General features: G+C 30.5%; 2 protein-coding genes across 2 annotated transcripts in view; one reads left to right on the top strand and one right to left on the bottom strand.

Annotated features, from left to right (window-relative positions):
- Window positions 1-21,153, bottom strand: part of LOC132759250 (ciliary microtubule associated protein 1A-like) — a 26,387-nt gene extending 5,234 nt beyond the window's left edge. The window contains exons 1-2 of the mRNA XM_060750990.1: window positions 19,976-21,153; window positions 6,831-6,899 (exon numbers count right to left, since the gene is read on the bottom strand). Coding sequence (XP_060606973.1) covers window positions 6,831-6,899; window positions 19,976-20,393 — 487 coding nt within the window. The 5' untranslated portion in view covers window positions 20,394-21,153. The remainder of the gene's footprint in view (window positions 1-6,830; window positions 6,900-19,975) is intronic.
- LOC132759251 (hormonally up-regulated neu tumor-associated kinase-like) lies at window positions 12,962-27,317 on the top strand. The gene is made up of 7 exons (XM_060750991.1): window positions 12,962-13,619; window positions 16,616-16,818; window positions 18,512-18,601; window positions 23,080-23,132; window positions 24,153-24,279; window positions 25,061-25,188; window positions 25,674-27,317. The coding sequence occupies exons 1-7, from the start codon at window positions 13,344-13,346 to the stop codon at window positions 25,784-25,786; spliced, it is 990 nt and encodes a 329-aa protein (XP_060606974.1). The 5' UTR covers window positions 12,962-13,343; the 3' UTR covers window positions 25,787-27,317.

Raw genomic sequence — 27,317 nt, 5'->3', positions numbered from 1 at the left:
CTTGATTCGTGCTCCTTTTAAATGATTTTTAGCGGACGACTGATTGCACCAATATATGCATTATGAATATAATGTTCTCCGTGGGAGGTTACTTTAACTATACAAAATTTGCAGGCGGAATTTATTGATTTCATTACAAGAATAATACATCATAATCATTTAAAAACATCAACTGTTGCGTGTTAGCGGCGATTAAAACAAACAAACAGTAAGGCCAGTCTGAACATCCGCATAACATGACTAGGGTATGGTGGCTTCTACACAATGTACTTTTACCTGCACATTAGCAAAGTTTAATACTGAAAGCCTTAATATTCTTTGTTGGATGTTAAGAACTCGAACCAGGTGTTTGTTTGTCGTTTTGTTGTTGTTTTTTTGTTGTTGTTTTTTTTTGGTTTATACAGAATTTATTTTAGTTCGATTGTGTAGGAAGCTATAAGCTATAGACACACTTTCGAATCCGTTCCTGGAACCAACCAGTACTGAGCAATGAGTGTAAAGTTTCTTGCTCAAGGAAACAACAACTTGCCCTGACGGGGTTTGAACCCATGCGGCTAGCGATCTTTAGTATCATTGTTTTTTGGTATGTTTTACGCCGATTCTAACAAATAACTTGGCCATATCTGGGCGGTCGACCGGTTTTTATGGATAACTAACTAGTACACTGTTATTACGAATTTCTCCACAAGTGACTGATTACTAATGCCACATGATTTCTGAATCAGCGATGACAAAGACAAATGAGCATAAGACCTAATGTCCGAGATCAATTTTTCAAGGAAATATGTTTATCGTCGCGCTCGAGGATCGAGCCTGGGACTTCAGGAATAATTATCCGGTGCTCTTCCATTCAGCTAAGCCGCATACTTGAGTCAGGCGTAGCGCTAGCCCATTATATACATTTAACCAAGGTAAGGATAAAAAAGAAAGCTTTCGATTTTCTTGCATTGGAAGAAGGAGCAAAGAAGCTTCATTATATAATTCATCAATTATATATAGAGTCATAGTACCTGTGCTCGACCAGCCCAGTGCTCGACCAATAATTCTATCTGTGTACGATTTATGCATTAAAGTGGAAAAATCCTGGGAGTTTATGTGTGCTATTGGTACCTGACCTGTTACCTCTACACCATGTACAAGTACTACAAGTTTGGTAGAAGATTGGCCATTTTGCAGACAATATTAAACAGTATAAAAATACAATTCTATGATAAAAGTAGCAAAACACTATAATAATGATAATTTAGGGCAAATATGGACAATACTTTGTTAAATTGCCTAAACTCTTATGTTTCGAATTGATTTCCATCAGGAAAGGCGCCCAAAAATCATCAAAACCCAGTTTTCCATAAAAGGCAGGGGCTATGAACATGTAAAAAAATATGGCAGCTGTACGAAAACAAATCGGGAACACACCACTAAAAGCATAGAAAATTTGTATATTGCACCAAGTATCACACTTAACTATGTTTGCAGAGTGATTTTAGTAAAAAATATGAGAATAAGTAATCTCAAACACCCCAGTAAATTTAAATTCCAAAACTCTTATAAACACTTTATTTGTCAATGTATAGCATTTCCTTCGTATCATATTTACTCTCATATTTACACCTATAGACACTAAAACATAAATGTTTCAAAATATTTTTGAAATAGAATTGTTGAACATAAAAAGTCATATCTGTTTTTAAAAAATAAAAGTTCTGATAGAGATAAAACCCACCTGGTCGAGCACTGGTTTGGTTGCCTGAAAAAATATAGTGGTTTTATACCCTATGTAGAACTCCGTGGTAAATTGTATCCTGATCTGTGTCGTTAAAACGCTTTAGCTTAGTGTGAGTTTGAAAGGGCCAGCTTTGTAACAAAAATAAGTTTCCCAGCAATTTGTTTGTTCTGAAAGAGTTTTTATGTGATTTATGAAAAACTGGTTGAGCACTGGTACGGTGACTCTACATGTATCAACCCAGTAACGACCACTTAATATCCAGCAATATATTAATATTGCACGTGGGCTTTATTCTATTTATAGGTCCTGAATGGCATTCGGTTTGATAACTATGAAAGCCACACCGAAATAATAGTAGAAGGAATGGCGTGTATTTTTGATCATCACTAAGATTAAAATATAGGCAAATTTTATCGGATTAACACAATTATTATACTATAATTTCAACTTGTTGTAATTAATTTCTCATTAATCGAACGAGTTTCGTATGACTTGAAATGAAAGAAATTATTAAATATTTATTCATCGTGATTGCCTGATATTATTATTGTAGATATAAAGGAATGTAATCTACATGAATTATAGGAAAGCGTATGAATTTGTGTCAATGCTTTTGTTTATTTATTGATTAAACATTATACACATTTTATATTCATTTTTGTAAATACATGTAAATCTTATTTTAAGCTTTTACTGCAAAAGTAAGCATCGTTAATGATAATTTCTGATCTGAAGATTTAACAACTACATGTACTGTAAATTCACTTAATTTCGTGGGCATGAAATTTTGTAGTTTTGTCACAAAGAACATTTTCGTGGGTTCTTAAATTTGTGGACTGTCTATTCTAAGATAAAATGCAAATAATATGATGCAAAAAATCTTACAGCAGACGTAATGAACTTTCGTTAGATCTTAAATTCGTGGAATTAACTATCCACGAAAAGAAGTTCATCGCTAATAATAATGAACAGAACAGAACAGAACATATATTTTATTTTGAATTAAGCATATACAGCTCATCTTCATATACAACAAATATATACATTCATGAATATGAAAAATGGTAAACGCATATCAATAAATGAAATAAACTAGTGAGAGTGTAATACAACACATGTAATATTTACAATCCTTATATAACTTTAAACAAAACAACAAGGTGGTCTTATATAGCATTATCCGGCATTCAATGAATCAAATCTCAATTTAAAGGCTTTTTTACAATATATAGCTAATTTTGTTAACACTGACTTCCTTTCTGAATTCAGCAATTCTAAAAATTTAAACATGCTAGGGTTTCTTGTAAAATAGTTGGATATATACTGTTTCCTAAGAGAATCATACTCATACTAATCAATAATGAGTTTGCAGTATCTTTAATTATATTCAAACAGTTACACGAGCACATGCCGATCATGTCGGACTTTGTTACCCAAGTTATATCACTATTTCATTGCAACATATATCTCTTATACATTTATTCCATTTACAATTAAAATAATGACAAGGACGGTTAATTCTGAATTATTTCAATTTACATACGCATGTGGAAAGTCTCACAACAATCAGGGATAAATTTATTTTTATATCATGTCCCAGCTAGAACGGTTGATAGGTTGGTGGAAAGTTGCCTATTTCTTAAATATTCATTGATCTTGAAATGCATTTATCAAAACATGCTGGCTTTGCTTTTAAAATGATGCAGTTCATCGCCGATATGAAACCAAACTTTGTCTTTGATCGATTACATAATGCCGATACTTAAATTATATTCCCTGAGGCGTTAAATCATGCTTTGCCTTAAAACTAGTAGATAAATCATATTAAATTCATTGAACAAAATATCTATAATCAATAAATTTTGTAAATTATAACCATAGCTCATTTGTTAAAATAATTTTGACTGTTGTTCATGTGTTGAATATAGAATTACATATTTTGAATGCATATATGGTTATACTTTGTACGATATGCTTCATTCTGATTATTGTTTGATTCATTTGTTTCCGTATATTTTTATCGAATATTTTTTAGACGTAGTTAAAATCAAAATTTCAAAATTGACAGAGAAATTATATGTGTTTGATAAGTAGAATAATTTGTGCAGAATCAGACACTTTACTCACTTACATTAACGTCAATAAATTGTGACATCGTAAAGTTTCGCCATATTTCGATATCAAATCAATCGCATTTTTTTGTGATTTCCGTAATTTTCGGTAATTGTACTTGATATCGGTCAGGAATATGGCGAGATGATCGTTATTTTTGGCAATGGAGTTTTCCTTAGTAGAGAATTCGTACACTGAACGTATCTAAGTTAACTGAATACGAGAGTATTTACGCCTATTTGATTGATGGAGCGCTTTAGTAAATTATACACTTACCCGGTATGTACAAAACGTTTAGTAAAACGTATCCCACCGTTCTAAAATTGCATTATAATCAAGCAAATTTAACCTCTTACATTGTGTCGTAAGTGCAGTTCTTTTATGTCACGGAAAATAACCTATCTCACTAAAGGCATACAATTTCAAAAGAAAAAAAGGATCATTTCAGAAATAATATTTATTCATCTTATGTAAAGAGTTGGATAATATCAAACATAATGATTTATATACGAAAACCTTAGGTTATTGAAAGTTGATAATGGATGTAAAAGTTTCCCCATAATAATACTTCACAAATGTTTAACAAAAAATAAATAGCATATCTTGTGAAAAGTGGTATTTACTTTATCATAATCTCACACGCATTTTCATTGCAGCATTAATCTCTAAGGGGTGATCGTGGAGATATTTTATACAAATATGTTTAGGTACCTGTCTTCAAGATAGCTGTTTGGATAGATAATAAATATGCATACATGTACGAAATGTGATCCACGAAATGTATGTACTATGATATACCCCTAACCACGCTATTAAATATCTTAAATGGACATGTCCATCTTTCAATATGAACAAAACCATTAATAATTTTTTTGCGAAAATTTCATAATCAGTACTAACTGAATAGCCTGGGAAAAATATTAATAAGTTCTTACTGGATAGCTATGTATATATTAGTAAGAACTTATTAAATGGTCATGCTTGGGGAAAATTTTATAATAAGAACTTACTAAATAGCCATGCTTGGGGAAAATTTTATACTAAAAATTTACTAAATAGCCATGCTTGGGCAATCCAAAGTCAAATGTTTCGCAAACAAATTGTGTGCCAGTTTAAAAATATCTTTCTCAAAAAAGATTGATAGATTATTCCATATTGGATAGTTTGGTTATTGATAATTTGTATTTTATCTTTTGCTTCTTATGTTATGTTGTTTAAAATATATGCCTAACTTTGTATTTACATATACGTTTATAAAGATTTTAAAATTTTGATATAAAACTTTAATGTTAAACTTTAATATCAATATAAAATTATGCACATACGTGTCACATTAAAACAATTTGAACATGAATTTCCTTAACATTTTGCTGGATGATTTAGAACATTTTTTCGTAAATGAATCTAAGCAAGTTTTATAATGATTTTATTATTTATTAAGTTTGATTTTTGAACTTTCTTATCACGTCTAACGTGATATTTCTGTTTTATTTCGTTTACAAATTGTGCACGTGAAGATAAGATATATATTAATGTCATATGTCATATGTCGGTCTTATTAAGCTATTGATAAACATGTATTATTATTACGACATTAAAGCAGCATGCCTCCAGATAAAAGCTTTTTTACACGAAAATTTTTAAAATGTATTAAAAAGTAAAATACCGGTACTGTATAGTAAACAAAGAAAGTAATTTACACATTGCAAACGGCACTTAAAATCTACGAAAATTACAAAAAAATAGGTCAGAATATGCAAAATCAGCCCCTACTGCGTTACTCACGCAGGACGTGGTGATAAATACGGCACAATCAGTAATAAAACGCATGTAGAATGTAAATATTTACAGAGTACTTTATACTAATCTTAGTACATTTTTCTCAAGTTATTTTTTATTGAAATATTTTGGCTCATCTGGAAAATAAAAGAAAATACATGTACCATATTCAATGAAAGCAATTTGTAATTAGAATACATGTATCTATAAAATACTGAATTGAATTGAGAGCTTTATATACCATAATTTAGACACTATCTTCAAAATCATCAGAACCTTTGACCTGTAATATTACACAAATATGCATGACTCTTTCATCTAAAAATAGAATATAAAACTTTCAGGGTATTTGAAATAAAAAATAAAAAAGCGTCAACTTTTGGGACAACCTGTATAAGACTAGATCATATATTAAAACGGTCGTTGGCTAAAACCTCGTTCAGCATATATTATATAGTTTTTGGCAATAATATCTATAAACTTACAATAAATGAATGAATTATTCATACAATTTGGCATATATTTCCTATAAACAATAAACCGTTAAAGTGACAAAGTCGTGTGTGGTACCAAATCTTAATTATTCATTATTAATTACGTATAAGCAGTTTTTTGCACGTTATAGCATTATATTGTGTAAATAATTGTACAGTTATTTGTAAAAGCATATTATAGATATTCCTAAATTTAAAAACAAATTCAACATCTTTGAGTTTCAAACCTAAGATTAATACTTAAGTATTTCTTTTCAATGAGACACGGAGACTTTTTGGATGGATTAAATTATCTCCTTGATTTCTGTGTTATTCCATTTCTAAAATTAAATATACGAGCGTATCTAATAATTTTTTAGTAAATGAAACCTATATTACGCATCTTTTTAAAATAATTTAAAATTAAAATTAAAAGATGCATAATTGTTCTAATGTTTCTTTTTTATATACGAAATAAATACTACTGCATCTTTTTATCAATATATTGCTCAAACCAAAAGTGACTGGCCTTTGCCACAAGTACCGAGACAGGCCAGCTTGCACAACCGTGCATCCTAACCATGCTTTATACTGTGAGCTTACCAGCTTTTAAATTTTCATCTTGATATCATAAAACTTGATAATGGACAGTGAAGTTAAAGGAAATAATGAAAGAAAGACACGTTCATATAAAACTTTCAGCATGTTACGGGTTAAAAAACGTAAGAGAAATGTCCTACCTCTTATTCTAGCCTGGATAGGTATTTCTCCCTTGTCACCAGGTTTCTCCCATTTTTGTCGCTCAGATCCTGTCATGATATAAGAAGTAGTATATTGCTGTGTTAATCCAATATAAATGTATGATCTGACAATAAAAGGTACGTGAAATACAACTCTAATTTCCCAAAAGTCCAATTTTAAGCAGTATCTTTCTTCGTAACGTTTGATATAATTCTTGCAGCTTCAGTAAAGGTGTAACATTTTTACTGTCAGTTTCTCTTTAAGAAAATATGGTAAATACATTAAATTTCTTCCATTCACAATTTCTTCATTTTTATTCATTCCATCTTTTATTAAACGTTCGAAGCGAGTTTTTTCCTTCTTTTTAGGAACGTTCTCCTTAAAAGGCTCGCGTGTTAGTCCTGCTTTGTATTTAATTATTCTTGCCTATGTTTTATGTGTTTGTACAGCTGGTTTCTAAGGAACACGATGTGATGCGCCGCTACGAACTTTCACTACTTCTACTAAACGAAATGAATAAATGATGACAACGATAAATGTTTTATAGCGTTTGAATTAGCTTGCATTGATTCACAGTATAGAATTCCATTACCCAAGTTTGTCACGCGCATTTCAGCAAATACCCTATACCCGAACAATAGGGAAATGCCAAGTAAGATTTCAATGCCAAAAAACATTAAACCGCCGAATACATCGTTCAGTAGATACACTGAAGTACTAGCCAAACAAATTGTAAAAAGTTTATCTCGGTATTCTTTAGAAAAGAACGCTAATCAAATATTAAAACTGTAATAATGACATTTTCGAAAACATAAAAATTGTTAAATTTTTCTGAATTAATCTGATTATTAATTTAAAGTTTTGTTTTTCATTTCAATTTGCGATTAATCTGGTATGAAAGTTGTTTAAGGTAAAACATGCGATTAAGATTTAATTATGATTGTATAAAGTTATTAAACCGATATTTTTTTAATAGTACTAATGTATATCACTAACATATCAATGAACTTATAAGGACATTTAGATTTATATTTAAACTTTAAATACGTTAATATGATAAATAATAACGAAAGTAGGAAGTTTGAATATGTAACGGATGGAAAACAACAACAACAACAACAACAAAAATAAACATTATGATTATCTAATGAATAAAGAAATATATTAAAATGATTGTACAATTAAAGTGACATTATATCCGCCCTAGTGTAAATGTTGACAGTACATGTTAAAACTAAAAATAAGTTACATTTTGCCATATTTTGTTTCCAATTTAATATTAATGAATATTCTTTAACACACATGGCGCGCAGATATTTCTATAAATAATGTATCGTATTAAAAGTGTAGGCAATTGTTGTTTTTTTAGACAGTTTTTATATTTTATCCTTAACATTTAAAATGATCAATTATTGGTCGATTAGTATTAAATAAGTTAATCTTTTGAAATCTATATCTAAATCAATTCTACTTTACAATGAAAAAATGGGCATAATGTCACTTTAATGATGATTATAAAAATTATAAGCTATATAAAATAACGATAGAAATAATGATGTTGCTCCTGATACCGATGATGATTTTGAATAATGTTATAATGATGATACTGAGGATCACTATAACGATGTTGATGAAGATGATGATGCTCATAACGACAACAGCAATGATGACGAAGATGATCATAATGACGACAATAAAAATGACGACGAAGATGATGTTAATGATGATGACGACAATGATGATAACAAAATGATGTTTATGACGACAATAAAAATGATGACGAAGATAATGATGCTTATGACGACGAAAATGATGATGACGACCACGATTGATGATGATGATGATGGATTACTACTACTGAAAAAGTTTGACTTTCCTTTTTCCTTCATGTTTCCCTCAAGAATGTATTGACATAGAAGAGTAATTAGAAAATCAACGAAACGGAGTAGAAAATATAATTAAAAATTGGCTTAAATAGTCACATCTTTCCAAAGGCTGGAACTCAGTGAACTCTTAGAGGACAGGAAAACATTATTGATAAGATGTAATTTATTGTTTAAAAAAGCGAAAAGTAAACAGTTAATGCATTGATTTGTAACCCTATCAGGTAAGACAGAATTATTGGCAATCAATAGTAATTTATGAATGGATACAACAACCATGTCGTTTAGATCAAAGCGTGAAAAATAATGCTTATAAAGACGGTAATGTGTTTTAAGATACAAACATATTTTGAAAGAAACATCACCACAATAACAAGAACAACAACGACGACGATAGCTAAATAAGCAAGATATGCAATTTTTTATGACTTATCATGTGAGAAAAAGCAAAATTTAAAAATTACATATTTGAGACATGATAAAAGGACGTGTGGGGTGCCCTTTTTCGTACAACGACTCTTTATATTAAGATAAATGATATAATTCAAGTTTAAAAAACTTGATTTTTATCTAACAACACAATCATTATAACTTTGAGTACTTTAAATCTTTACTGCTTAAACAGGATAAATTCAGCTTAATGTTTTTTCCTCTTCTGCTTTATTGCATTTCCTTACAGTATTTTCATGCGTATGTTATTATTAATCGTGTCTATTTTCACTAGAACGACAATGGTTCCGTGTCTACTTCGATAAGAAGTATACTGAAGAACGATATGTGTACCTTTCTCACGATATAGGTATCGTTCTCACGATATAAGTATGATTCGGTGTTAACTTCAGAGGCTATAAGAGGTAGCTGTTTGATCACAAGTCGAATAATATTAATGATAAGAAGTATATTAAAGAACGATATAAGTATCGTTCTCACGATATAAGTATCGATCTCACGATATAAGTATCGTTAATATAAGTATCGTTCTCACGATATAAGTATGGTTCGGTGTTAACTTGAGAGGCTATAAGAGGAGCGGTTTGATCACAAGTCGAGTAATATCAATGATAAAAAGTATATTTAAAGAACGATATAAATATCTTTCTCACGATATAAGTATCGATCTCACGATAAAGGCTAAGTATCGTTCTCACGATATAAGTATCGTTTTCACAGTATAAGTATCACTTTTAAGGATAGCTCTAGTACGAGTTGGACGCGTTTGAGTGGGGTACCACGACGCGCTCTTTAAATGTAACCGCGCTATCTATAATAAGGTTGACATTATGATCATCGCTACAAATAAACGTGTACACCGTCACAAATGCAAATGAACTATTGTCGAGACAGCTAGACAGTTAAATAAATCAATCACTATGTAAGATGACCGAGAAAGATAAATCTTTATATTTTCTCATATCTAAAATTAGAGAACGCTGCTAGGATCAAGGGAGAGAAATCTAAGCGAATTAAATGTTGTAACCGATTCACGGTGCTTTTTTCTTATTAATACATTTTGACGCATTAAAAATGATACAAAAACGTGTCATTGATAAATATCAAGGGAAGGCAATCGAAAATGTTGATGTCCTATTAAAACCATATTTGCGGTACTTTTAAATACTTAAAATAAATGAATAAATTACAGATGATGTAACATTAATTTATATAATTTGATGTTACATTATAAGTTTATGACATATCAATAATAACTATATTACTTTATATTGTGTTAAAAAGCAGGACAAACAGGAAAGTCTTTAAAGAAGTCTGTTAAGAAACAACAAAGTTGATATGAAAACTGATGGATAATTGATCACATAGTTTTGTAGATGTACGTTTGAAGTAGGAGAACGCATTTTATTTTTGAAATAACACTTGGTTTGTCGATATTTGTATACATGTGTATTTTATAGCGGTTTATCACAGATATTACATCGATCACAAATTGTGTTGAAATCGCGAACGAATACAAACAAGATTTTTTAATGGCTTGTCACACTGATTACGTTCGTGGTAAAATGAATGACGTAACAGGTAGACCTTTTTAATTTTGTTGTTGATATTTAATAGCAGAGCATTATTAACTATAGAACTAGATCCATACACGCAGAATTCAAAAAGTACTACCTAATTGTCATTATTCGCTGTTTAGCCAAATTTATGGTAGAATTTACCTTGAACATAAAAATTAAAAAAATATGCATTTTAGACATGAAATATGCATGTATGCGGGTGTAAAACATATCGAATATGACCTAAAAGGCAAACCAAGCGGTATTGAGCTAGAATACTTGTTGCGTTGTAGATATTTAGAAAAAAAATAATTTAAGTAATTGTTAAAATATTCATACATTGTCGTTTTTTGTACATGCTTCAGACTCTGTCAAAGATCTATGAGTGTTTTACACGTTCTGTGAACTGACTATATAAAAATATTCAAATGGCGTGTTAATAAATCCAGGAAATGTTACATTGAGTTAAAGCTTACCTATGTTATTTCGACAAATGTCTGACAAATGTTAGATATGACTATTTCTTTTAGGCAGTTCGGAAGTAAATCTTCATTCGCTGTTTCTATATACGTAATCCGTATTTGCAAGAATACTGAATTTCGTATTTTAGTTATATACGGACTTGTTATAACAACTCCGTATTTCAGTTAAATATGGACTGCATACTACTAAGTTTCCGTATATAACAAGTGTAGATATCACCGTATATTAGTCATATACGGACTCGCATAATATACGGTTCCGTACATCTCTGTATTTTATGTTTCCCGTATTTCTTCCCGTATATTAATGATATACGGAATTCTGTACACTTCCGTATATCCAGAAATTTTTCGCAGTACTATCAGATGAATTGACTCTAACAAATGCCGCTAAATAATTGCAATTTACGTACGCGTTTTATACTGTAATAAACATATATTTTTATGACAAAAAATAACATACATAAATATATTAAAAAAATAAATCATATATCAAATCATATTTAAATTTTTTTTGTTTATGGCTTAGTATATGACATTTTCTACTGTCACCTGGACTTCTATTTCTTACCACATACGAGTATATAGCAAAATGGCATACATTTACTCGTGCTACGCCCTCGATGTTGACTTCAACGGGTAAACGGATTTAATAAAAATCTAGTAATATATTTGCTGAACAAAAAAGTAAACGATTTAAAAAGAAATCATTTCAATCATACATTTAACGCATCATGCAGTCAAAGCGTGAATTAAGTATTATAGAGAGTTTCGAAAAGTTACAGATTTTTATTGCACGGAAATCGGAAGCTTTGATTCACAAACCATACGGATTCAAACACATTTAGTTGACAGGCTCCTATAATCAAATTTCAGAAAATGTAGTGTGCGTATTTTGATAATATTCATGGCAAAAGCAAGAATGATATTTATGTTCAATATTCACGTGAATATTAGCGAAAAAAACAAAACGTGATAAATACGAAATAAAGAAAGGAAAAAGAAAATTACAATAATTTGATGTAGCAAAAAGATTAAAGATCAACGAGGCAAAGGCAACGTTCACAGGAAGCAGCTACATAAAATGCTAAAAGTTGGGGCTACATAAAATGCAACTAATGTTAGCTTGCTGTTTTTGGTAAAATGGAATCTTTTTATATTTTATTTGTTATGCACTATCATTTAATTATCAAATGAACTGCGTTAAATTAAGTAAATTTAATTTAAAATTATAAGTCACGTTGCAGTGTTTCTTTACTATGATATGAGTTCACACCAAGTCACGATGTAGATATCAGTATTCTATATAGAAACATCACGATAAATATAGATTTCTTCGGTTTACTTATTTGTCATATTTATAACTTCGCAAAAATGTGGATTAAAAAACTTTTCAGTCAAGAAGTAAAGGCTTTTTAATCAGAATAAACTTTGATATTGCAAGTACGTAGCTAATTAGGCGGAAAAAATAGTGATCACTTCTAGAGATAATATAAATGACCGCTCGTTTTAAGAAAGAAGACAACCATTAAATACCCGGTGCACTCACGTTGAACGGGTTGGTAGAACTACTTCTTTTTATTAAGATTTATGTACCGATTGATTTATATATTTGTATATATACTGGTCTATTTATGTGAAGCAATGTGTCAGGTTTTTAATGTCGTAAACTTCTGAATAGGCGAGTAGATAGTTTCAATAAACATGAACACCGTACTTCTACGATAAGGTATGAAAAGCAGATTTTATAAATAAACCTCTGTGCAAATATTTATGAATATCAACAAACCGCTACTGAATGTAGTGAAATAAAGTATTAACTATACTAATTGGAAATATTTGTTAACAAAGTACCCCTTTGAATTCGAAATTCTGATCAAAATTTTTGTCGTGTACGAGGATATACGTACAATGAAATTGTTATTCATGAAATTAAAGACGAAAATTATATATACCATTCGCACGAATGATTATGGAATATTCTTTATCCAGATATGAAAAACCCTATCGTTCATAGATTTAATAGTAAGTTGTTTGTAGTGGTAGAATTATGCTGTGGAAAAATGTTTTGATATAAAAGTTTTAAGACAACTTGGGCGAAAGATGTGTTGTTATTTGAAAGTTATTTTTTCATAAGTATGTCAAAGAATTGTCAGGACGCATGTGCAGTTTTAGAAACTAAAGAAGAATGCATTTCGCGCCAGAAAAGTGAGATTGTCGCTCCGAGGACTGGGAGTGCAGAATGCACGGGGAACATGTTCACACGTGAGGTCACGTTCGATGATTTATTCAGGGAAAAATTTATACCACTTGATTCGAGAAAAAAGGTGGGAAACTATGTAATAGGGCGTGTTATAGGAGAAGGGACTTTCTCTAAAGTAAGGGAAGCTCGGAATATAACCAACAGCGAAAAGGTAATTTTACTCTCTTTGACTCTTTGATTAGTGTTCGACGACTACATGTGTATATAAATGCGTTTAACACAGAGGAAAAAACACACACCCACGAACGTTTACACCACCGGCCTACTGACTTTAAGTTATTTTTTTGTGTGCTTTGAACTTTCAAATAAAAATGAATATGAAAAATATTTTTATATCTCTGCTTAAAGGAATAGGACGCGCACATCGCATTTTTTATCTAAAGACAGTATGCATTCTTTGATATATTTTTGTTTTATCTCTCCGTAAAATTGTTTCATTTTTATGTTATGGAGATAAGATATTTATTATAATATTAATCATGATCAAGCTGGAATGTTTATGGTACTTGTACAATACATTATACAGTGATATATCAAACAATGTACTATATTAGATATAGTAGCATATTTGTGTATCACATGGTCGCTATGTGTCAATATCTACCCCACCTGTCAAGAGGGATATTATTTGTTTACGGCAGTATACACTGTAAAGTTAATTTACTTGATATGACATTCCTGAGTGCACACTTTATAAAAACTCTCAACTCAAAGATAAAATATGCAGTAGTCCACTTCATACAGTATATATTCTTTTTTGTGGCCACTCCAAATCAAATTTAGCATAATAAAGTACTACCTACAAACATAAAAAGAGTCAACTTCTTCTTTTAGTCTATTATTTTAATAAAAAAAAATAAAAAATGTAAAAAAACAACAATTTTTCACCAAAATTAGATGTTAGGGCACGTGTTAACATGGAAAAACTAGTTTTTGGGTAATTCCAAGGTTTTTCATTATTTTTTGTTAAGGTAGAACGCGACACTTTGCGAACTTTCGAGTAGCGTCTTGAAAATTGGCATGCAAAAAGTTGACCATATTTCTGATAAGGTTCCGTTGATTTTATTTCAATAGTTTCAGCCAATTTTTGTACACACGGCGTCAAAGTTGGCCACCGTCGTTGCGTATCCTTGGCAACTGTTACGGGTATTTCAACAAAATATCTTAAATTCTACAGCATTCGACAGAAATTATTTTTTCCTTTAAGCTGATATAAAATTTCTTGTTTTACGCCGAAAAATGTTTGAAAAATGGAAAGAAAATTGTCAATTTTGTGTAAAATTTGACGTTCAGTTTAGCCGCATTTTTCGGCTTTAAAGCGGCTTATTTAAAAATTGTGTATTTAAATTTAATATGATAAAATACTTTTTCCAACACGTACAAAGGGAACTTCTTTTCTTTTGTTTAAACAGGACCGAGGAACTTCATTACCTTTAAAGACTAATCATTCCCCAGAAACGCTTTCATTTTATTTTACTTTTCTCGATAGCCTTTTCTTTTTGTTATCCTCTCATAGTTTACAACTAGCCACTCATTTAGTCAATAACCTGAACCATATTTTATCTCTGTTGCTTTTTGACATCTAGTATTTTCTATGAGAGTCAAAATGCTACTTTGTTTACATTTTGCTTTTTTATGACAAATAATTTCTCATTCGCTACTTTCTTAAGGTGTTAAGGATTAAACTTTATAAAACCCATGTTTGCTCTTCTTAAAGGAAGGAAAAATATTCTATATAAGGCATAATGAACCTTTAATAAATGAATAAAAGAAGTTACAAATTTGTTACATTGAATTAAATATGATAAGGAAATTACGATTTGTTCTGGTAGTGACAAACAATACCCGATAGTATATACTTTAAACATTTCTAGTTGAAACAAGTTATTTTGAAAACCAAATATCTAATTCCGTATGTATCGTCCAGTGATAGAAAATTCATAAATTTATCGCCGATGTCTCATGAACAAACATCATCCATTATTGTATCATGTAAATTAAATCTAAATTCCATCACTACCAGAGTTGTAAAATGTTAACTTATTTATCTAACAGGCATATAACACATAACAAATGACCTCAGATATCATCTCATAAAACATAGTTTAAAAGTATAGTAAATTTTTCTAAAGACCTGCAAACCCGTTTAAATCATACTAGGCTTTAATTCATAGTACAGGTTTTAAATAGCAATATTAAATGTATCACTCCGCGTACCAATATTTGTAAAGTGATGGAACTAGCCTTGTTAAATGTAATATGAGAAGTAAAATATCTTATCATTGTCACTTTAATTGATTACTATGACGTACATAGGTTTTTATACATGTATACATGCGATTGGTTTGCACATTGTAGCTATATATTGACCTCAGTGTAGAATGTATTACATACATCATGGAGAAAAAAAAACGTTTTTAACATATTTATAAAAGATCCATTGCGAAACAAGTTCTTGAAATTTATATTAATCACTTCATTTTCGAGTCCGCTTCCTGGAACAAATCAGTACTTGTGTCATGTGAAGAAAAATGGTCATGACCCGATTAGGGCTCAAACACATGATCCCTGGGTTGAGATACAGACACCTTAACCACTTGGCCACCGCTCCCCTTAAATCAATTAATTTTTATATTCTGTAATTAATTCTTAGTTCATTTTCTTGAATGAATTCCCGGTTCTGATTTGACTGTGTCTTCAAAGAATGGCTTATTTTGTAATCATTCTTAAAATGAGGCAACCAAATATATGCTCTTATTGCCGATTCACTTTCGATTTAATCGGTTTGCTAAACAGACATACGTGCGAGTTTTTATCAAGTTTTGCTTAACAAATATCTGTATCGCAATGTTTATAATGCTTTGTTACCAAAACATTTAAATTATAATAATAATAATAATAATAATAATAATAATAATAATAATAAAAATAATAATAATAATAATAATAATAATAATAATAACAACAACAACAACAACAACGACAACAACAATACTGCTACCAATACCACTACTATTACTACTACTTGTAATAATAATAATGTTGATTTACATCATAAAAATAATTTTTGACAAATATACGGTGTCAAACACATAGACAACTATCTATTATAAGAAAATATTCAAGCTTGATAATGTTGTTTTTCAGAGAGCTGTCAAAGTTTTGCCAAAGAAAACGATCTCAAAGCGACCGGATGTGCGGCGCAGATTCATGCGCGAAGTGAAATCGCTCCGCAAAATTTGTCATAAAAATATAGTTCAAATTCACGAAGTTATGGAAACAGCTGGAAACTATTACATTGTCATGGAGCTACTACGGGGCGACAACCTCAAAGAATACCTTGATAAAAGGTAAGTAACCAAAAAGTTTTACGACCATAGAAACACCACCTATCATCAGATTAATTATTTCTTTAATTTATAAGTGACACTATGCTCATTTTTTCGCTGTCAATTTGAGTTGAATTATAATAATATTTCTAATAATTTGCTATTACAATGGTGAATGACCAATAATTGATTATAAAAAAATGACTTTTATACAATATAAAAACTATCTCGATTATAAAAATACTGCTCAAGTCTATTAAAGAATTTAGCGTTACCGGTGCATTTCGAACGATATTAAAATTTTATAGAAACTCTTATTAACTGCTTCTGGTAAAATATAAAACTGAACACATTTATGGCAAATGTCCAGTATTTTTTTGTTTTACCTGTCCACCGACCATTTAAACTTGGATGGGCATAATATCACTTTAAGTTTCTAATGTACTGAATAATATAACAAGTGATAGTCAACTAAATATGATAACTTGTACTGTTTTACTGTACTGTGAGTTACTGCAAAACATAGTTGTCGTTCTTTGAAGTTCCTCACTGATTAAAGAATCAATATCCAGTTTTATCATCTCAATCAGTTACTACAATTCTACGCTTAATTACACACTGTTTTGGCAGGGTCAAAATCATATTCGCATAAAAAAGACTTGATGAAAAGCCGCATATCTTATTCATAAGTACAAACAATAAGGCATAGTGATCTTGACATTTTGATATATTGTATCTATACCTCATATTCTTACTATATCTTTGGCACTTATAGTCAAAAACAGTCACTGTTGTGCAATGAATAAAAACGTATTTTTCAGTATTTGAACTTTTCAATTGCTCAACAACTGTATTGATACTACTATTCCCACCAATTCAAATGTTCAGTAGAAACATTTCATATAAGAATATACAAATTTGTTTTAGTTTGATTGTGTTGGAAGCAGTATGCTTATTGAAACACTCTCGAATTTGTTCCTAGAACCAACCAGTACTAAGTATTGAATGTAGCGTTTCTTGCTCAAGGAAACAATGGCTTGCCCCTGACAGGTTTTGAACCCACGCGGTCAGCAATCCTAGCTTAGATTACTAGTCGGCAATATGCGTTGTGAGACTAGTTACCATGATTGTGTCAAAGTCATATTTCAATTTTCAAGGAAATCTAGTGTATCTATTTAAAAGAGATCGTCCGTCCGTAAGGTAGCTGTGCAGCTACAATTCAAAGACATTTAAACTATCTGTATTCGAATCTTCCGTTTATTTTTTTTTTAATTTTTAAATCATCCTCTTAGCTAAGCAAAGTTTAATGATCATTCGTAAATCAAGATAATATATCACGTTATAAACAGTACGTTGTCAACTGTAAATTACTTTTTCCTTTCATGTTTTATAAGTGCAAACACTATAATAACAGTACAACGTCACATATATATTTCATATAATCATACATCTAACAATTACGTAACCCTTATCATGCTAAAACCGGAAGTGATAGGCCTGTGCCACATGTGTAGAGCCAGCCCAGTCTGCAGTCCAGTGCAGTCTGCCCGGGCTCTATACTGTTAGCAGCCTAAGCTTAACTTTAATTTTCATCTTCATATCTCTAAAATAATAAGTAACATCATAACTAACAGTCATAAAAATGACAGATAGCAAGTCCCCATTAAAGAAAGCAACTGTCAAGGGTTTATGGCTTGAGTTTCTAAATTTACAGGAAGAGATTGTCGGAGAGCGAAGCGAAATATTTCATGCATCAAACTATAGAAGCTGTGGATTACATGCATTCTCAGGGAATTGTACATAGGTAAGTGGTTTCCCGCCTAATTTTACTTAATTGCTGAAGCTATCAGATTTCAAGTAATTTACCACTGTAAACAGATAGTTGATAGCGAAACTAAGATAAGTTTTAATTACTTGGTCCTTTTTTCTCAAAAGATAATGTGAGAATTATGTTTATTGATATAGAGCATACTAGTATTTTAAGGATTTAAAAAATTTAGGTCTTGAAGGATAAGAACTCCCACTTAAGGTTAGCATAATTAAAAAGCAATTCATTTTGTACCATACAATAATAGAAATGGTTTTCAAACATTCAGACTTATATTCATACAGGAATAATCCGAGCGTGCAGATAAAAGAATTAATTTCAATACATCTACAAGTTTAATGTTAACTTTAACATATTATTTGGCGTTCAAATGTTAAGAAATCATAAAAGTTAATCTTGTGAAAATTGAAAAAAGAAGCACAATAAGTTTTATAAATTGACCTCATATACATATATTAGAAAATACGATCAACAAACTACTTCAGAATTTCATCTTGAATGTATAAATAATCATGGTGACTTATTCATCATAAAATTCTGAACTTTAAAGTTTTTTCTCTTCCTCTCTCTTATTAATCATTGATGAAGTAAGTACAAATGTGACGAGGAAAATTAAAACTCACAATTTTCTAAATACATTTATTTATAAGATACGGAATTGAACGAAGTTGTCCGAATATAAATGAACGTTTAAGCACTGTATTAAGCCTCATTGTGATAGGTTTGTTAAAAAAATATTCTTAGTTTGAAGATTTAATTGTCTCAAGTGATTTTGCTAGACCGAGTTCATACGGAGAGAAGAGAAGCTGAGTGTAATCCGTTCCAGTTAAATCCATGCAAAATTCATTAATTCGTACATGGATGAAATGTTTTAATATCTGAACAAATAAATAAATAAATGAATGAATGAATAAATGAATGAATGAATGAATGAATGAATGAATGAATGAATGAATGATGAATGAATGAATGAATGAATGAATGAATGAATGAATGAAAGAAAAATTGGATAAATTTGTCAGTGATAATTTTGATTAAAAATAAAGTGAGTATGCAACTGAAAGATACGTATAATATGATATATATAACTCTAAATGTTTGGAAGTGAATGAATGAATGAATGAATGAATGAATGAATGAATGAATGAAAGAAAGAAAAAAATGGGTAAATGTGTCAGTGATAGAATAATTTAAAAAAGAAACAAATGAGTATGCAACTGAAATATACGTAACACTGAATATTTGAAAGTGAATGAATGTATGACTGACTGACTGACTGACTGACTGACTGACTGACTGAAATGAATGAATGAATAAACGAATAAATAAAATATCTAAATATGAACTTACGTGCATTTCCGAATGACTTCGATTCCCTTGGCGATGCTTTACTATCAATGATAGGAGGTAACTTCACATTGTCGTTTTCTTTATTTGTATTATCATTTTTTCTTTTAGATGCTTCTCTCTTTGAATGTTGCTTCTTTTCTACAGTTTCGCTCTTCTCCGTTTTCACGGTCTCTCCATCTTTTGTTGTGGACGTTGTAGTTTTTTGAGTTGTAGTTGTCGTTGTCGTCTTTGTCACAGTATGCTCAGTTTCTCGAGTGTTAGATGTATTTTCTTGCCCCACATTATGTTCCCTTGTTTGACCATCTCTGTGTCCTGCTGTTTGACCATTTTCAAATTCCACAGAAAACTTTAAATTTTTTTCTTTAATAGTCTTAGCAAGCTTGTTTTCTCCATCGCGTCTTGGTTTTGGGCTCTCCATTTTAATTGCCTTATCCTAACCTTCAATGATATTCCATCAAGTGCGTTTCTTTACAATCATTCGATTTTATTGAAATCAAATTGTTAAGTCAATTTCCTTAAATCCATTTTTAAAAACCTACGGTGTACTCAATATATGTTTCGCCCATCAATAGAAAATGGAACCTTTTTCACATTCCCTTTATGTGAAAGAGTGTGTCTTGCTCAACCCTACCGTTTCAGTTGTTAATTCGAAAACCTATTTACTTAATGGATAATGCTATGTTTAAATGGTCGCCATGCTTTAAACTATAAAGGCAAATAACAATCTTTTTTATTTAAATACACAATCTCCTGTACAAATACAGAAAAAATAACCATATAACGACCTTCGTATTCAATAGCACGGCTATTTCATATTGTTAAGACATACAACTTGGCTATTTTAGTCAACCGAGTTGGGGAAAATCCAATTTCATACTTGTAAAATATAGACAATAAATAAAACCTGCGTCAGTTTAAGTGGTGTTTCGAAGTCTTTAAGTGAAATAAAAATAAACAGTTTTGTTATCTAAGATAAATGAAAATAATAGTCACGTGATATGCCTAATATTCATGGGTCTAAATAACATAATTGCATTTGAATCTGATCGGTAAATGTTTAAATTAACGAAATATCTGTTATAATACACATAAAAACCATAATTATGTTGACTTCATTCTTTCGTTACGACAGGCGAGAGTCGAATGTACTTTATTTGGAAAACAGCATACTTTAAATAACAATCAGATACATTTTAAAAGACCGAACTGCTTAAACTGTTAAAATAAATTATCATGTGATTTAGCTCCGGTTGCATTAAAGGCATTAAAGGCATTTCTTCAATGCAGCCAAAATATAGATCATGCAAAATTCGAAATGTTTTTTTCTCACTTTTTTATACCCCCAACTCCGATTTCTTTCACTTACTTAACAATGAGATACATGTCACAAAGAAATTACAACTGTACGGAACCGTTACAGTGTTTTAAACTTTGGTGTAATAACTTTGATATTAAGGGTCATGTTTTAACACTTATTAAGACATTTATGTTTTAGCACAGTAAATCATGTTTAAGTGTACTTTATTATATATAAATAACCTTCTCTAGTCTGATAAGGATGGTTATTTGCTTTGACACATTTATCAGTTGTAAAAGTTGTAGAATAGTGCCAATGTTTCATTGTTCTTATATCATTGAAGTTGCCGGAATAAAAACGAATGATACTGTGATGATTTTATGGTGCAGATGGCACAAGCAACAGTAAAAGACACAGCATTTGATGGAATATACGATTGGTTTAAGCGTGAAAAAAGTGATAAATACATGCATTGTGCTGTGGTTGCAATGTGTGCAAATTATTTCAAAGTATGATTTGGACTGTCAAAAAAATCAAAATAAAATAAAATAAAAAAAATCAAAAAAAATCTTTAATGTACCCTTTTTGTTACCTTGGGCTTCTTAGACGCTTTCAGAAAAATGTGTTATTATATCACAATATCACAATAAACATTGATCAGAAATTGGAAAATTAACCATCACAAACAAGTTACTATGACGTCATTTGGAATTTTGAAATATGGTGGCTTTTCTTGGCCAAGCGTTTTTTATGCTTAAATTGGAAATTTCAACTAATATAAAAAAGAAAATGCCTGCTGCAAAATTGTGCAACTTTTGTACAAAAATATATGGTATCATATTCTAACGTGTAGCGTGGCTTTCAAAACTTAAAATTTATACTGGCAGGACAAGTGGCGTAGGCACAACAAACGCCTGAAAACGGCGAAATTATTGAGTCAAGTAAATAAATATGTTTTATATATATGAATTGTAAATGTATTTTATGTCCGCAGGAATAGCTGACATGAAAATATCGATGATTAAACGAGCATTACATTTTCAACACATCTGGCGAAAATGCAAAATAATCCTAACAAGGTCAAATTGATTAAAATTTTTTTACTTAGTGTAATTAAATACTGATTTTTGCTGTTTTAGTTGTCTATGTATTCCGTATGTCAAATCCACTTGATCCCTCCCGCGCACTCTTAAAAGTATTAAATGACACGAATGCTTTATTATTGATAATGATTTACAGATGTCATTCTGTTTGGTGCAATTCGAGTATTCTTTAAATCTTATATGACATAAATCTAGCACATTGCAGTGACATTTCTTATTTTTATTAAAGCAAAAGTCAAGACACAATTTTATTTACAATTCGGCGGTTATCTGCATATGAATATATACATATAGCAAACACACAGTAATAGATATAACAAAAAGCAAACGTTACATTGAATGAATATTATACATAATAAAGCATATACTTATATTGTTTGAATTATTTTAGGTACATCGACAATGTAATACAAATCAAAGCAAAGATCTAAGTTTTTTTTATTATAATTGTTCCTTTCTTCTATCAAATGCATTTCCTAAAATTGCTAAAATGATATAAGTTTTTTTCTTTTCACGTTTGTCTTAACTAGATTTGGATGAATATGGTATGGCAATTGTATTTGATTCTTTAATCTTTATATAGTGAACAACATAAAATAAAATGATACTCATATTCAACAGCTTGCCGAGAACAAAATTTACATAATCTCCGTTTCTTTCTACACCAATATATCTTTAACACATGTTTGATTCAATCCTTACAGGGATCTCAAGCCAGAAAATATCATTTTAAATGGAGATGTGGTAAAGATAATAGGTATGTATGATAATTGTCTGACACGAACAATTCGTTCTACTAAGTAAATCTTAGTAATTCTCAAAAAAAATCGTTCATACGTCTTTACCCTGTGCCTTTTGACACCTAATACAGACGTCCGTAAATATGATATAGACATTTCAATTTATTTGCATATTTTGAAACATAATCTCCTTGTACCAACAGCTACCTACATTTAATAATATTGACTTTATACTGGCCTATTCAAAAGAAGGTTTATAAAATGTTGATTTTAATGATTTTAGATTCTAATTATTCATAAAATCACTTGACTATAAAGTAGAAATATACATACGGTTATAGGTGATATATTGCTGTATTTAAAAGAGATGGAAGTAGTTTATAACAGCAATATCAATAACCAACTCTTTGAGACTTAACTTCTGAGTTAATTCGGTGTTTGGCGTATAAATATAAAGGTCAAGATTCTTTTCAGTGCTTTTAATGCTTTCAATCTTTGCTTCTTTTATTAAATGCTTAAAATGTTTAAATGATTGTTTTTAATTTGTTCGCAAATGGTGTTCCTAAACACCAACTCAACTATCTGATTAAAGCTTTTCGAAGGTGGCATTCTGTTCCAACTACGTATTTATAAATCTACACTCGTTAACATAATCTGGCCAAGATTTCCAATTAATCTTGATAGCCAGCTGCTTCTCTTGACTGTATCGACAAACCTCCAAAAGATTTCTTGTCAGATTTAATATGTCATGTATTATTAACAAAATGATGATTGCATTCCCTTATTTTGTCATGATGAAGAAATCACAAGAACATTTAATCTGACAAGGAAAGAACCAACTCGGATGCACCGCACCCATTGAACTTTTATTTGGGAGCGATGTCATAAATCAACTTTTCATGTAACATAGCCTACAAATGTTTTAAACATTTTTCCAACTACCATTTTGTAGAAAATAAAAATAAAGAATAAATACAGATCACTTCAGTGTTTTGTTCGGACTATGTGCGCAATGATTGTCCATCTTATTATTACAGATTTTGGATTGTGTGCGTGTATAAATCAAGATGAGACCATGTCAACCCAATGTGGTTCACCAGCTTATGCTGCCCCAGAAATATTCAACAAAGAGCCTTACACAAAACAAGTAGACGTCTGGAGCATGTGAGTACATAACACTTTACACGGTTCATCAAATCTGTAGTCAACATTTCAAACCAGCAGCTGTCCATGGTGTTGCTGATTGTTTTGCAGACAAACTTATAAAATGTAGAAATATTAGCAATTCGGATAATGTGCCATTTGTAAGCGTGTAAGTAACCTTACAGACCACTAATGTGCCATCGGTTGCACTTATAAGCATGTGTAGCAACCTAATAAACCAGTTTAAAACGGTTCCTGACGTATTTGTCTCGGTAAAGGGGATTTTAGATGTTTCAAACGTTGATATCTTCCATGCCAAACATGACCATATGAATGAAACTAAATTTCTAGGCTATATTGAAGTTGAATATGAAATGGCTAAGATAATGATCATGTAGGACTAATTGAGACATAATTACGTCTATATTTAAAAATATATATAATTGTCGAACCTATCTTATTTCTAATTGTATGTGATTATGGGCACCTAGACATTGTCTGTTATTTAGGTTACAGAAAGCAAAATAAACTGTCTGTTTTGCTTTTGGGTGATGAGTGTATGTCTAGGACTCGAATATTGACCCTTAATATGTATTTATTCCTATAAAAGTGTAAGACGTTATCCCTCATAAAAACTGTAAGTTATTTAAAAGGTTATGCAGAACAAGAATTCAAAGTTTTCCTTTTGATACGAAACAAGGAAAACGATATAAAAATAAATAAGGCGTTACTAGCTTTTGTATAATGTTCTACAATATTAGCAGACATCTTTATTTGTATTGTTTAACTTTCAACATTTCAGAGGGATAATTTTATTTCTAGTTGTGACAGGGTGTATGCCTTTCAGCGTGGCAGGTAAATCATCAGCTCAAGTATATGCTACAGTTTTAAAAGGATATGAATTGCCAAAAAGTTTACAACTGTCAATAGGTTAGTTCCATACATTTATCTGAACATCCCAACCGCTGGAAAAAAATCATGAAGTTATCACCACTTTTCTTCTTTCATGCTTTGTAGTACGACATGATTTAGGTTCAGTCAGTTGTTAAGATCCCTACAGGAGCATTTTATTCAGATAGTGTAATAATCGAATTATCGTTTACTTCAAAACAAATTATTTTAATTATATAATGTTTTAAACCAGAAGATGAACAGGTGTTTGGTTTAGATACCTTGATAGATTATGCATTGAAACCTGAATAATTCCAATATTACAGTCACGTTTGTTGTTAAATGCTTAATTGTACCCATGATAAAATCAGTTAAACGAAATTGCAGTTATGACGTGGAATATATTTCTTTTGAAGTATATTATTGTGATTATGCCAAATCATTATCACATGCACAAGAAACCCATACCATTTCTATCCTTAGTGTAATACATTTTCATATAACATGTATCCTATCTCTTTTAGATTGTGAAGACTTGATCTCAAAGATGTTAGTGATAAATGCAGACGATCGTATCTCTACCAGCGACATTTTACGTCATAAATGGTTCCATAAAAAACCAAAGGAAGCTAGATGACGGTGTCAGCATGAATTTAACATTTCATTATATTCACACTACAGCATAAATCATGATCTACGCATTTTAAACATGACGCTATCATATTAAATTAAGAATTTTCAAGCAGCATTAATATATCATGGTATATGTCACATGTTAAAAGAAATACTGTTATAGAAAAGTTGAATTTCAAGAATTACTGTGCTTATGTTCATATGATAAAACAAATGTTTTAGATATAAATTGAGTGGTAATTTTTTAACTTTTATAATTATTATATAAATAAATAACTTCAAGCGGCCGCTAAAGGCAATTGAAAGTAACTAATAAGTGCATAAGCTTAACACATCTGAGCATAGTCGTTAAAAAGATTATTTAGTGAGAATAAACTTAATCATTCATTAGAAGTCATAATGTATTAATCTTAAAAAGAAGACAGTGTTTCAATAACATACCCGAACGAAAAATATGTGCAGCAAAATAATGTAATAATAATAATAATAATAATAATGATAATAATAATAAAAGAATAATAATCATTACTGCCATTATTATACATAGAAGTAGATACTTAGCTATACAGTATATTTTTTGAAACACTGATCGTTTAATATACATGTATATCGACGCGTATTGGAAGTTTTATCCGGTGCAAAAAATACTATTTACTAATATGTATAAAATATTGTCATTTACATATTGGTATTGTAATAAAAAACTGTTTATGTTCTACAAACAAGCTAAGAGTTATTCATGTATTTCACCTTAATATCAATTTTCTTATAATTTCATAAGTCGGACATATTTGCCAATTTCATGTTTGAAGTTATTACAAATGCTTGCACATTTCAAATACAAAAACTGGAGAAAACTAGTTTAAGTCTGTTTCAACTGCTTAACTATTTATTGAATTGAAATTGACCGGCGGTCTGATTATTGTACTGACGAATGTGTCAAAGAAAGCCTGAAGCCCTGTAAAGCAATTTTATCAGGTACATAATACATGATTGTATACAAAATAAAAATTCTTGTCATCAGTCGGAATAAAAATGCATTTCTTAATCATGTTAACTATAAAGTTACTAAAGATTGTCCAGTAAAAACTCGGCCGCTTACCAACTGTTATCGTTTTTAAGGGTGATAATCGTGTCTCAAGCATGTTATACATTTAGGTTTGGTTGCCTCCCTTTTAGCCAATTTAACGCACTGTCACATCAAGCGAATCCGATTCTCGATGTCGCGGACAATAATGTAGATAAGTAGATTGCGATGATTTCACACGATATATTTTTGTTTTGTTAATTTATACCTAGACTTATCTTAAAAAAGACATCAGCAGTCAATTTGAATGCCATTGTAAATATAGTTTAAAAATATTAAAAATATGAGAACTGTGTAGCACAGAACAAAGTAATAAAAAAGAATTACACACCGTTACAACTGAATTGAATTGTCTGTATAAGGTGTATGGCCGGACAACTGCCCCCTTTCTGCATAACATATGAGCTGTGTCACGACAAAACCAACATAATGGGTTTGCGACCAGCAT

Source organism: Ruditapes philippinarum, unplaced genomic scaffold (genome assembly GCF_026571515.1).
Source record: "Ruditapes philippinarum isolate M1 unplaced genomic scaffold, ASM2657151v2 ctg865_1_1_1_1, whole genome shotgun sequence".
Taxonomy (NCBI): Eukaryota; Metazoa; Mollusca; class Bivalvia; order Venerida; family Veneridae; genus Ruditapes; species Ruditapes philippinarum.
Note: the sequence above shows the minus strand (reverse complement) of the source record. Positions and strands in the feature narration are given on the sequence as shown.